Genomic DNA, 14367 nt, shown 5'->3' with positions numbered 1-14367 from the left:
TTTTCATCTCCTTTCTAACACACTAGCTCAGTGGCGTGTTTAACAGTGCGTGAGACATCAATAATGTTCTGTCATTTCAATGCCAACAAAACTGCCCATTTTCCAGAATCAGCAATTGTCAAGAAGTCAAATAAATATTCCCAAATACATTCAAACTAAAAGGAACCAGCTTGATTTATTCCAAACCACATCAAGAGACAGCTCTGTACCATCTTGTTAGGGAACAAACAGAAACCCACATTACTCAGTTGCTAGAACACACAACCTACTTCAGTTTTAATAAAAGTTGCAGACTTCATCACTAGCTTGATTCCTGCTCCCATAAAGTAACCAAATGTCAACACTGCGAAAGAAGAAACACACCTATGGTTATTCACATGCACTCTGTAAGGAGGAGGATCTTTATCCCCACTTCTTAGGTTTCCAGAAGCCATTTATTTTAATGACATGTTAATTCAGCAAACAACTATTACAAAAGCACATGGCCAGCAATCCCTGAGGCAAGGCTGCCTAAGACAGGAGGCACTTCCAAAGACAGAGCAATAAAACCCTTACACCTGTCTCAAGCAACAACAACACTCAAAAGCTTTAGGCCACAGCTCGTACATGGAATCACAGCTGATGGGTTCTAATCCTTTCCCCTGAATTTCCTTTTGACCTTTATCTTTTGCTGAAGGGAGCAGACATTGCTTAATAAACTCCGCAGGCACCAAAACAAGTGAATTTATTCCAGTTCAGGATCTGTCGCCACATGAACCATTTCCTTCTGCATTTTAAACTGATTTTTCATTACGTAGTTCATTCTGTCATCAGTACTCATCAGGAGCTAAAGCTGGGAATTCTCAGTTACCAGCAAGTAACCACAGGGCAGTTTCACTCCTGCTGCCCTGGCATTTGCATGTTTATCAGTCACTGCTGCTTCAAAGTTCCTCACCATGTCCTTTTAATAAGAGCTGCTTCCAGTGCTGTGCCATCACCACAGTTTTTGATAGGGGTAGGCTGAAGAAATAAAACTGGGTCAATCCAGACCAGATGTTTTTATCGGAGACAAGGAGGCCATCCCTCAGCTGAGGGTGTTGGTTGCTTAGTGTGGGTTTGGTTTTAATTATTAAACACTGCAGTAGAGCTAAGAAATCCTTTGCAGAGGGAACTGCAGAAACGGTGGCAAGGCCCCATGTCCTCAGCCTGTCTTTTGGCTTCCTGCAGAACAGCATCAGCCCAGCAGGAGCCTTTCCTACCCTAGTAGGAAAGTGGCACCATTCCCAACTTGGTCCTCAGCATATCCAACCCCAAGGATATAGCTCACTGGCCCTTACTTCAGACATAAACATGCCTCAGTAAGCAGCAACTCCCATTGCACTAATCCCTACATCCTGGGGGTGTCCCAGCATCCCAAGTCTTTCTAAGGGGATTTGGAGCAAGCAAGTTTGTGAGAGTTCCTGAAGCAGCTGCTAGGACTTAAGCTGCAGAGACCGAAGGCTCATTGACTGTCTTTGCCTCCTCTTGCTGCACTGTCATTCACACTTCACCCTTCCATGTATGTCAGAAGAGAAGGCCATCAGGCCCAAATGCAGTAAAGGAACCCTTTGTGTTTGTAAAGTGAGCTTAAAAATTCCACAGTTAGTATGCTTCCACAGTGGACTGAGAAACACCAGCACTTGTACAAGAAGAAAGGAATGCATATCGGCTGGCCTCCGAGATAAATTATTTACAGAGTAGGGGGCAAAAAACCACCCCATGTTTCCCTTAACTAAGTTACAGGAGTTCTCATTCAAACTTCCCCTGTGACATCCACCAGTAGAGCACAATTGCACCACCGGAGGAGAACTATAGAGTTAACCCTCACAGAGACTAGGGCAGGTCTCCTCTCATGGGCTGTCTGACAGCCTTTCTGCAAGCAGATAATATTAACCAAGGACAGGAACCAGGCAAGAACATGCATCCCTTTGGCTTGGATGCTGGCACTGTGTGCAACTTCTGTTTCACCTACCCAGAGAGGAGAGAAAGAACAAGAGTGAAGCTCTTGCATCACTTACATTTAGTAAGGGCATAAGTATTTTAAACACCCTCCCTCACTCACTCAACTCTCCATTCATATATGCAGGTTCTGTAAGAAGTATTTTAACTTACAGGGATGTTGGCTAGTATTTCTCCTTTAGAGTGTTCCTGTGACAGCCAACTTAATGTTCCTTTGTAAATTCTAACCATCTTGGATTGGAAGTTCAAACCATCTGGCAACAAGAAATAAGGAAATACTTTACTGCCTGAAGATGCACTGATCTTTTCCCACACTTAGGAATGAGGAGAAAAATAAAAAGAGAGGCAGGAATATTAAAATATCAGCCTTGTTTGGCTCAGAAGAGCTAAAAGCCCACACAGTGAAGTACAATGTGCCGGCAAGTATATAAACCCTCTTCTTTGAACACCACTTTCCTAGCTTTTGCAGAAATGCTTAATACTCTGTCCAAGTGCCAGGTCAACAGAACTTAAATATAGTAGGTAGTTTGATGGGCAACAGCCTAAGTAATCACTTCAACCCTAACTCTTATCAGACTAATAATAGATAGTGAGAGTGACTTGCAAATAAATAGTTCCAATATGAAATTCATAGTTTCATTGCACTTGACACTCTAACAGCAGGATAAAGCCTGCCTAATGATTATGTTCTCAGTACTCCAACGCTCTCCTTGCATGGAATTTACATTAACATTTAGAAAATATACCCTGAAATCTGTTGTATTAAAAATAGCTCATTAACAAGGCTCATTAAGTGAAGCAAGGACTGTGAGAGATAAGCCACAGCCCAATGTTATTTATACACAGCATGCTTGACAATTAGTATTAGTTCAAGTCCACTTCCAGTATCTAAAGGGGGCCTACAAGGATGCTGGGGAGGGACTATTCATTAGGGACTGTAGTGACAGGACAAGGGGTAACGGGTTCAAACTTAAACAGGGGAAGTTTAGATTGGATATAAGGAAGAAATTCTTTACTGTGAGGGTGGTGAGGCACTGGAATGGGTTGCCCAGGGAGGTTGTGAATGCTCCATCCTTGGTGGTGTTCAAGGCCAGGTTGGATGAGGCCTTGGGTGGCATGGTTTAGTGTGGGGTGTCCCTGCCCATGGCAGGGGGGTTGGAACTAGATGATCTTTAGGTCCTTTCCAACCCTAACTATTCTATGATTTTATGATTCTATGATCAGCCTACTTGCTTACACAAAGCTGTCAGACAATGTTTAACCTAAGGCTGTTAGTGTAACAGAGCACTTTCATCCCTTTCATTGTCACATGCAGTTGTATCTTTACACTTTGTTTCCTTGACTGTGTAACACCATGTGTACAGAATACAAAATAAAAAGCATAATTGCATAACTGAAACAGCCTCACTTCAAATGGACTCTCAAATCTACAGGGAGCACTGTCCCTGTCTACACTGAAAGCTGCAGTGAACTATAATGACATTTCAAAAACATACACTGACCTTTAACAAAACACTCATTACTATATTTGTTAACCTACTCAAGTTTGAAGCACAACCACCTTTCATGCCAGGTTCCACAAAGAAAAGTCTTAGGCTCCCTTTCGGGGATATTAAAACTAAAGGGCCAAGATGTTTGTGTGCCTCAAGTGTGCAGCAAGTCTGAGTGACTAAGTGCTTTTGCTCTGCTACCAGCTCTAGGACAGAGGGTTTCTAATATATTTGCTTTGGTTGCAACTCCAAACATTTGGATGTTTAAAAAGGGCAGTACAGCTGAACCTCACTAATCCCAGCACTTTAAGACTCACTATTTGGCTTAACACAGGAGAGTAACTCTTAATACAAGTCACATTCTTCAGCTATGGCTACAGAAGTGAAACTTCCCCTAAAAATTAGTATTTTGGTATTAAAAAAAAAAAAGCAAAGGAAACTATACTGTACAAGTGAAAGCACTAAGCCCAGAAGCTTAGTAACAGCAAGGTAGGAAATGGTATAACGGTTTAAGCCCAGCTGGTAATTGAGAACCATGCAGCCACTTGCTCACTCCCCACCTTTTCCTTCTCCCACTCCCAGAGGAATGGGGAGGAGAATCGAAAGAATGTAACTTTCACGGGTTGAGATAAGAACAGTCCAGTAACTAAGGTAGGATACAAAACTACTACTGCTATCACCAATAATGCTCAGATACCCAGCCCGACCTGAGCAGCAATCTGGGCCTTCCAGGTAACCCCCCCCAGTTCATATACTGGGTATGACATGCTGTGGGATGGAATACCCCTGTGGCTAGTTTGGGTCAGATCTCCCGTCTCTGCTTCCTCCCAGCTTCCCATGCCCGTCCTCACTGACAGAGCATGGGAGACTGAAAAGTCCTTGATTGGAGTAAGCATTACTGAGCAACAACTAAAACATCGGTGTGTTATCAGCATTGTTCTCAGACGAAAGCGGAAAACACAGCACTGCACAGGATACTAAGAAGGAGAAAAAATAACTGCTACTGCTGAACCCCGCACAGTATCTGCCTCTTATTCTATACCACTCACACAATGCTCAGAGTCTGGTTTTAGTATACTATCACTTTTTGTCTCATATCTACACACACACACATACACCCTACCCTGACAAGTAGTGCAAAGCCACAGGGAGAAAATAAATAAATAAAGGCAACAAACCTGAAACAGATCCAATAAAGAAACATTCATTTACAACCCATAGTTAGCCCAAGGTATTTACATAAGATGAGAGATAAGAGCAGTAGAACCAGAAATAGTTCATTAATAATGAGCAACAAACCTATTTATGAACCTTTTAGACAGGCCTTTGGTTTTAAGCTGCTGTTTTTCAAAGCATGTAATCATCCCTAGCTGACCCCTACTGCAACACAGCATAATCTAGCAGAATAAAAACCACTGAAGGACTCAAGAAGCCCAAATTTCAACCTCCAAACTCTGAGCCTAAAATGTATTTATTTGCTTACCAATTATCATGAACAGGCTCCCTCTATTTCCCTAAAAACCACAAGAAATTCTGTCACTTTTCTCTATAGGGAAGCATGACAATATAGGGATAGTTCTTGCTCCTTTTAACTGGGCCAGTTGGGAAAACTGTTTTACAATATGGATACTTCACTTATAAGCTGTTTAAGTGATAGCAGAACACAACATCTGTCTGGTCAGAGCGGAATTTTCTACTTCGGAGAGATGTTCTTGATCTTATCAGTTACTGCAGTCTGCAAGATAAGCCACTAATTGGGCTACAGGGAATAGAATAAGCAAATAATGCATTAAGAAAACCTTCTAAGATACATTACTAACAGCAACATCTGATAACAAGGACCAGGCCTATTAAAGTAGAGATGGGCAAACAAACTGCTGCTAACTACATCAGAAGGCAGCACTCAGATGACACATTTGCAGCATGAGCTAACTTCTTTTGAGAGCTTAGTTCCCAATTAGAGGCAGACACCAAGCACCTGCTGGTTAGTGAGGTGACTTGTAAGCCTGATCCAGTCCTCCCATGCTGAACATCAGCCTTGGGTTATCACTAATTACAGGTCCCTCACCTCCAGGTGCCTGTGCCCCTCATGCTACAGCGGGGCTGTTGGCTGCCCAAAAGGTAACTCTGATGTAGCTAGAGCAGTCTAATGCAAGGGAAGCATGGCCAGTAGGAAAGTCAGCTGCACTCAACAGCAGCACACCTACAGCAGAGCAAAGGGGAACAGGGCTTTTAATCCAAAGGTACAGAAAGGTAGCCCCAGACCATAGCTGGACAGCCAGGGGTTTAATCATAGAATGGTTACAGTTCGAAAGGACCTTAAAATACCACCATTAAGCTTAATTCAGCCTCAAGAAACTTGAGATCTTTGACTCAAGTGTAGTTAGAGACCAGCCAGGGATCTTGAAAGTTCTGTTGCAGTCTTCAGCTCCTCAGGACAGAGCTACAGCAGTGAAACCAATTTGAAAGCATAAAACTAGCATATATACAAGTATATAAAGTTATTCTAGAACATCTTATTCCATCACATTTAGTTCTGTCTGCCTGTATCAGTGATGCATGAAACCAAATAAAGTATCACTGCTTCAAAGGGTTTTGCTATTGTTGTAAACAACATATCTAATGCTATACAGCTAACACATCATATTCCTCATTTCCACCAGCCAAGTCCTCCGTAACCACCTCACTGTTACCCTCAGGTTTCCCTTATGTGAAAGTTCATTTTATACATTGAAACTGACCTTGAGATTCAGGCAATTAAAAGGTCTCCAAGCCACTGTGGGCTACAGCACATCAGCCTGTGCCAGAGCTAGAGGGCACTTCCCGAGTATGTTCTAAGCTAAAAGGAACAGAACCATGCACATGTGCAGTTTTAAAATCCAGGAAACTGAAACTGACATCACCCCTTAATGTGGCAGCTGCCTTGGCCTCCACAAGTTTCAGCAAAAGGCTTGCTGGTCTCTGACAGCCATTTGCTTCATTTCCACATTCACGAGCAGTAAGCTTAAAGCTGATTACAGGCTGTAGCCTACACATGGCACTCCCACACCTGCAGTAGTGATTTATGAAAGCCAGAACCAAGTGAAATTATGAGTGACTTCGCTTGTGCCTTGAAAAGCAACATAGCATTAAGTACTGCTGCCCCGGCTGATCTTTAGCCATTAGACAGAGGCTACTGCCTGGAACATGCAGCTCAGTGTATTTAAGTGCCACAAAACATTCACCAAGAAGCTACCATTTGTCCCTATTAAAACCTTAGCCTCACCCAAGATTGCATCTAGAGTTTGTAATCTAGCAACCAGCATGAAATGCAATTCACAGCTGGGTTTTGACTCTGCCCAGCAGGTGTCATGAAACACTGCTTGTTTTCATATAGCTCCAGCTAAGCTAGTAGTAGATTTAAACCGAGTATTTGGTTACTGCTGTGAAGGGCCTAGATGATTTTGAGTTACCAAGTATTGTGCCTAAACACTGTGAGTTAACTGCACAGTTAAGGAGTACTACACCTTAAACTAATTTTTTTAGTTAAATCCTCTTCTACAGTCCTAGGAATGGGCAGGAAAAGTATGGAATCTTACTGTGAGAAGTGGCTTCTTGCTATACTGGAAAAGATTAATTAGTACCCTGTTAGTCATCCCACAGTGTAAACTAAGGAGGTTAAAAAGCTCTCTAGTACAGGGGAAGCTGCCATGGTCACTTGAGTCTTACCTAGAAAGTTTGGGCTTTAAAGAGCTTCAGTTCTGGTTTCAGCTAGAGCACTCTGATCAAAGACACTGGGAGCAGTGCCACTGCTTAGCAAGACAGACATCCACCTTTGTCCAGTCTAGTTCCTTGAATCCTATAGAGCAACAGCTCCATAGCTACGCAACTCATCCAGAAGACCTTTGCAATCACATTTCTACTGAGTTTATTTGTAAAAAATACACTAACATACCACATTTACCATGGATGCTCTTCTCTTTAGGCATTTAAGAAAAGCCAAAAATAGTAGCACTGTGGCCACCAGAGAGAGAATACCAGCAGCAGTCATCGTAATGCCAGCCAATGCCTCCTTGCTCAGGAGAGTGCTCCCTGCAAAGCAAGCAGAAAGGCAGTTTGTGGAGGTAGATCTTCGCTCAGCATAAGCAACACACATTAACACCATGCTGGCTCAGTACCTTGAGTTGCAGACCATTGTTCTGGCACAAGGAGGACAGGACCCTGTAAGCTCACAACTGCAGGGTTCACACCTGGCATCCCACTCCCTGCAACAGCAATGTGGTAGAGTTGAAGCCCATAGTACAGTGGGTTATCTTGGATCAATGCAACCTCACATCTGCTAGGACATTACCTCGCTTGCTTCTAGATGGCCTAGGGCACCTTCTCATGCACAAAGAAGAGTCTGGTTGAAAACGGTCACAGATCAGGACACTGCAATGGAAATATACCTAGGACAGATAGTGAGAGGTCCATTCATTTTAGGACAATAACTGCTTCTACTTACTGCTCCAAGTAGGAGGATAGTATAACTTACTAAGCCAGGGAGGGTTTTGTCACCAGAGACAAAGGCAAAAGTCTTCACTTCCAGCCTTTGGCGATAGTTCGCATAGCTGACACTGTGCCCCACAGGATGAAACACAGTCCTGTAGCTGTCTAGGTCATACTCACACCTGCCAAAAAGAAGCAAGTCAGAACAGCAGGGTAAAGAAGGTTTAATTCTATTATTTTTTTTAAGCAGCAGGCCAAAGTTCAAGATAGTTCAGGATAGAGGTGCTACCATCTTACAAGTCCCAGCATACCAGGGCAGGACCTGGAAGGCCACATTGAACGAAGCCCTTATACCTGAAGCTCTGTTCCTAAAAGAGGGGCATGGGAGAATGAGAGAATCCTCTCACCCACAGGCACTGCCAGAAGCACTTCCATTTCTCTGGCAGGACACTCACCCATCAACAACAATACTCCACTGGGGAAGTGAGCTGGGATCTTGTGAAGCTGTTGCCCAACAGTCATCCAATACCAGATAGAGGTTGGGATCATTGCGGTTCAGGACCTGGACTTCCAGGAAGATGGGCTGCCTTAGGTACCTCACTATTGGGTACTGATCATCACGGTACGGCTGCCTGTACGACTCATCTGCAAGAGCCAAAACCTGGTTAGGTAAGTCAGCGTGCAAAGAGAAATTCCTGAAGAAACTCTGGTCTGGAGCAATTGAACAGTAGCCGGTCCACCAGCTGCAGTTCGCCCTGGAGTCACAGACTTGACATCTGCCTCAAGTAGCATAGGTGGGAGAGAAGAAAGCACATCAAGTCATTAAAAGCCCATGCACCAGAACAGTTCACTCACACACCTTCCCCCTCACAAGCTTCAGTTGCTTCCCAGCCACCTGAGCCTAGAGTCAGCTTTACCTGGGTAGCTTAGAAGAACTAAGGAGAGGGGACCTTGGTTCACTGAAGAAGCCAGAGAAGGAAGCTTGTCTACCTTTATAGTGAGGGAGGCATCACCATTTCTGAAGGAGCACAGGACTGTTAACCTGTAACAAGGAAAGGCAAGCTAAGTATTATGTTCTATATATGAACATCCAGGACTAAGTATTAGCCAAAGAGGTTTCCAGACACACCTGAATTCACTGTCCCTTGAGATCCTGTGCACTACATGATCTGCCCATAATGCCCTCACCTCATTCTCATAAACAATCTTCTCCCCATCAACCTGCAGATAATATATAGTGTACAGAATAACAGTGTTAGTGAGGACATTCCCAGTGCATGAAGCCCACCTCATCAATCTTGGCTACACACTTACCCAATACCTGGTCCCACATCCATTGAGTGGGACATGAAACCAAACCCTGTCATTCAAAGATGACTTGAAAGCTGGCCGGCATGCAGGATCTCTAAGCTTAAGCGTATCCAAATCTAGAAGTGGTGTAGTACTGTCAGCAAGGACTTCAAAATCCATGTACCCATCCTGAGTGCATACAGCAGCTGTAATATAGGTTCACAAGTTGTCATGCCAGTCAGTAACAGCTCAGTCTGCCAAGAGCTGTCATGTTCTGGTTAGAGATACTGTCCTGTGAAGGACAAGCTCAAGAACAAGCCGTGCTGAAGAATTACCTGAGCAACACTAGAGCTGAGCCACTGCAGAATTCAGTCACTTACCTATTGGTGTGTGCTGGTCACAGGGGCACTCTGGATGCATCACCATTGTCACAGTCTCCCCATGGTAGTGAAAAGCCAGTTTCAGAGCAGACATGTAGGACTGAAGTCCTGAACAGCTCTCCCCATGTAGCTGAAAGACAAGAGTTACTCTTCTGGAGCATAACTGTAAGAGCTCATTTTAACTCATGCACATATTAGAGTGGTTCCGCTTGCCCTGAGGCCATAGTACTCCTCAAACTCAGCCAGTTTGTTAATTTGCATTGCTCCAGGCATGCCAAATACCAACACACTCCATAAGGAATATTTTCACCTGCAGCTGTTTTTGCCAAGAGGCTTCATGAAACCCAAGTTACCTTTGAATGCTGCCTACCTATTATAAAGCAGGCAGTCAGTTTACATTCATCTTAATCACAACTGCTCTCAGCCAGCCTAGGGCACATGGCTGACTTGACAGGTGCTTAATCAAGGTTAAACCTACTGTACTCTAGCTCTCAGGAAGCACCAGAGTTGTGATCACACCAATCCCTGTAACTTGAGGATCAGGACTCACCCTGGACTTCAAGACTCGCTTGTTAATATGCAGCTTGACCCCTCTCTTTGTGTCCAGAACAATCCCATTTTCCTGAAGCTTGTCCATGGGAATGGTCTTATCCTCTACACTCACACCCATAAGGGTCCCTGGAAAGGCTGGGATGGCAACAGTCATGTGCGTTGCATTACATGTTGCTGGACCTGCAACAACATCTTTGTTAAATACAAGAATTTCCTTAAGGCAGAAGCAGTCCAGGTTCTTTCTTCATGCATTACCTGGTACACAAAGCATTCTTGACTCCACAGTCAGTCTACGTTCAGGAGGGCCATACATGAGTTTGAGTGCCACTGTGTAGAGCACCTTATTATTGTGCTGGCAAAGAAGATAAAGCTCTATTAGAGAATGCTCACAGCTCATGATCCATCATATGACCAACCCCTCAGGGCCATATACTATATCTGGTTCAGGACTGCTGCTGTTCATGCTTGCAACAACAGTTTCTTCCCATCTTAACACCCTTTCAAAAAGAGATCTGCTCATGAGACTGCCAGATGTTCACAGGACAAGCTATGGCTAGAATTCCACCTATGTGAATGCCCATCAGCTGTGCTGATGTCTGCAGTGTACACTGTGCTTCCCTCTTTAGAGGGTTGGGCTGTTAAATAACAGCTAATACAAAGTCAAACAGCTTTGCATACACCTGCTGCATGCTGGGCCTACAGCACTGCATCAGCTCTGCAAGTGCTTTCCACAGGTCTAGAGGAGGGAGATATCAAGTCTCTGTTACAGCAGCACTGCCCCCTCCCATGCCATTTCTTTGTTCACCTACCTTGTAGGAGACAACTCCAGTGGCAGTAAAGGCCACCTGAAAGATGAGGTTGTGGCCATCAGTTAGAAAGCTATAGCCCTGCTGCATGGCTTGCCCAAGGCTCAGTTGATGTATTGTGGTTCCATCATCAACTGATAGAGTCCAGTTCACTGGAGTTGTGAGAACCTGTAAAGCAAGAGATCCTTGCTTAGGAAGGGAAGACACAGAAGCACCAAGGCATTACAGAGCTCTTCACATGGCAGGGCTGTGACCTTGCAGGTTTTACATTCAAGTTTGCTATGCTGATAGCATAGAATTAGGCTTCCCAACAAGATAGAAGTACCCCAGAGAGGTAACTACTCCTGCTTGGAGATATCAGGTTCAGGTTAGGTCCAAACCCCAGGCACTCCTGCACCATTCCCTCTGCAAGACAGAAGGCACATACCATATGCTCATCACTGAGGCTTGGAATGAGTCTTGGGAAAGTAACCTGAAACACAGCACAAGGTTAGACCACTGGAACAGTCAGTAGTCACAACCCTACAACTTTAAGAAAAATCTCTACTATAGTTTTCAAAGGAGACAGCTGGCACTAGCATCCCAGTTTCCCCTGCAATAGGGCTGGAACTAGACCATGTGCATCATTAATGCTCTTCAAAGAGCTAGTGGCCATGCCAAGACGGACATGCAGCCAACAGACCTCCCTGAAGCTGGCGGGAGCTTTCTTTCCCCAGCTTTCCAGAGATCCCAGACATCCAGTTTCAGGAGACAGCCATCCTGACTTGCAAACCTCTAAGCAGGATCTATAGCACTCCAATTTCTCTACTTACTGCCATGAAGTCTTTCGTACAGTTTGTTGTACCAGCAAAGAAAGGAGTAATGATTTCATCTGCATGAGCACTATTGCAGTGAGAGCTGTAGGTAACATTCTCCTCTCCTATTGTGTCATTCACCATCAGCCTCAATCTTAGCTGGTGCTGACCATACTATAGACAAGAGACATTAATTAGAAAAAGGCAGTAACACTCACTACAGCATAAGGACAACTAAAAGCCATTGAGAGCAAACTTCAGAGTTGTTTCAGGGTGTTTATACCAGTGCAAAGACAAGATAAATTGTTACTTTAAAAGCTCTCTGGAAAAGCAGAGGGTCACAAGGTTAGGTTGAGGAACAAAAGATAGAGGAATTGCAAGAGTCAAGAACAATGCCCCAAGGACCAGCAGGATGTAGTGGCCGAATCAGCTCTTCCAGAAGCAAGTTAATAAATGCCAAAACCCAGAGTCTTGCAGCATTTCAAATGCCTAAAAGTAACAGATTCCAGAAAAGCCTCTCTTCCTGAGGCCCATTTGGATTTGTCTCACTCTTATTACTCTACTTCAACAGCTATGAGCAGCATGTGATGTTAATTGCTCTGTGTGAATACAGAGGTGTTGTGAAGCTCTTGAACCTGATCCATTTGCCTACAAGAACTCCTATAAAGAAACTGAGCTACTTTAAAGGATAACATAACATTTCTGGCAGGGTCTAAAGGTGTTTAATCCACAGTTGAAAGAATGAATAGTCTGGTAGTATTTTTTTTTTTCAGACTTTGCACATGAACTGCTCTTGTAGAACAGTATTATCAGAAGTATTTCTGCTCTTAAAGTTAGAACTATTAAACCCAGTCCTTTCCAGGATAAAAGCCCCACACTCCATCACAGCAGCTTCCCAGAATGAAGAACCCCTTTACCTCCAGGCTAGTGCAGTTGACAAACAGGACACTAAGCAGGAGTCTCTCATGGTCCACAGCATAGTCACAATTCACCATCTCCTCATCACTCACATCTAGGGAGAACACGGAAGCTTAGCCCTACAGGCAGGAAACTGTTTTCAGGATACAGCAGAAAGAGTCAGGGCAGTAGCAATACATACCAACAATATACACATGCCAGGAGTAGTTGCCCAGCTCTCTGGAAAACTGAACATCCATTCTATCCTTGTGACAGGTCACACTTTCTGCAGAGGAAAAACTACCATCAGCTCCACTGTTCCCTCCTGGAAACACACATGCTGCAAGCCCTCCAACAAGCCAGCCACACTTGAGAGCCCCCTTCCACTCTAAGGCAGAGGGGAAGCAGTTCCAAGCAAACCTAAAGCCCACATCCACAGCACTACCAGCCTGGAGAAGCCTCTTTACCCAAGAGATCCTGATCCCCCAGACCATCATCACAAATGGCTAAGGGCAGCAAAAATCCAAACAGAAGCAGCAACCTGCAAGCAAAAAGAAGACCAAATGAGACAGCAGCAGAGAAATGACCCAGCTCCTGACCATACCCAACTCACCACATCCCTGAGGCATTCAAGCACTGCTGCTTAACAAACAACCCCATCTTCCCACTGAAACCACAAGCTTACTCTCTGGCTGCCCAGGGAGGATTATATAGGGCCTGGTTCAGGCTCCACACAGGTGCTGCCTTTCTGCTGCCCAAGGCACTGAGAGCTCACACCTGCCTCTAATAGAGATGTGGTCTCTGTGCTATGAAGAGGTGGGCTTGCAGGAGAATTTGAGGTAATATTAAGTCTTTGGCATGGGTTGTTGTTTCCTTCTATTTTGAAGGTATTTTTTTCTTGCTCTGATAGTGTACTCTTTATTCTCTTTATTTCCTTGTCAGGTGTTGCACAGAAAAATGTGCACTTTTTTTTTTTTTTTGGCAATTATTTTTTAAAAAGGACATTTCTGGGCCACTTTTTCTGGTAATTTGAAACAATTCCATTGGTAGATTTGAATGTAAGTGAGAGTATTTTGTTCCCCTGTACGAGCTAATCTGCAATGTTGATATAGATATAATTAGGAAGAAAACGCAAGTGGCAAGTTTCAGGTCTTTGGTCTGGAAGATCTCTGGAGGCTTTGGCTCAACTGTCGTTGTTCAGAGCTGTGGAGAAAAGACCTGAAAAGAAAAATGCCTCAGATTTATGCTACTTTTCAGCTTCCCCAATGCTTTTGATTTCAAACGGATTTGTAAAAAAACCCAGAAACTCATATTTTTAAAAGTAATTGAATTCTTGAGATTTGAGAAAGCAAAAAAGACAGATCATGGGAAGAGACTAAAATGAATAGTATGGATGGTAATTTAGGAATGGGATGTTAAATTTGGCTTCAGGGAATGACAAATTTTGTGTTAATGTGGCATGTGTTCATGTAAAATATATTCATTTATATTTTTTTTACAGTTACAGACCTCTGCCTAGAGCAGATTTTAGAGTTCCCAGCTTCAATTCTCTTAAAGCCAGAGTTCTGGGAAAGAGCTGTCTGTCCACTGCTGGTATATACCAGAGTGCTGGGAAGTGGGACAACAGCATGAGTGGAAGTAGCTGCAAAGTGTGTGACTGCCACCAGTGCACTGTGTGGCAAAGCAGTATGATCCATGCAGGCAGTGCAGATCA

The 14367-nt window shown here is 43.9% G+C and overlaps 1 protein-coding gene across 1 annotated transcript; it reads right to left on the bottom strand.

Moving 5' to 3' along the window:
- Positions 1 to 7392: 7392 nt before the first annotated feature.
- On the bottom strand, positions 7393 to 13313 carry ZP2 (zona pellucida glycoprotein 2; the record flags this gene model as incomplete). Its single annotated transcript, XM_080618497.1, has 18 exons — positions 7393 to 7538; positions 7625 to 7711; positions 7798 to 7894; positions 7981 to 8116; positions 8390 to 8579; positions 8852 to 8976; positions 9064 to 9155; positions 9249 to 9430; positions 9605 to 9734; positions 10155 to 10336; positions 10412 to 10508; positions 10966 to 11130; positions 11390 to 11434; positions 11775 to 11930; positions 12674 to 12768; positions 12856 to 12939; positions 13121 to 13194; positions 13267 to 13313. The coding sequence occupies 18 exons, from the start codon at positions 13311 to 13313 to the stop codon at positions 7393 to 7395; spliced, it is 2130 nt and encodes a 709-aa protein (XP_080474623.1).
- Between the last annotated feature and the right edge of the window lie 1054 nt (positions 13314 to 14367).

Source organism: Psittacula echo, assembly GCF_963264785.1.
Source record: "Psittacula echo genome assembly, chromosome: 5".
In the NCBI taxonomy this organism is placed as follows: Eukaryota; Metazoa; Chordata; class Aves; order Psittaciformes; family Psittacidae; genus Psittacula; species Psittacula echo.
Note: the sequence above shows the minus strand (reverse complement) of the source record. Positions and strands in the feature narration are given on the sequence as shown.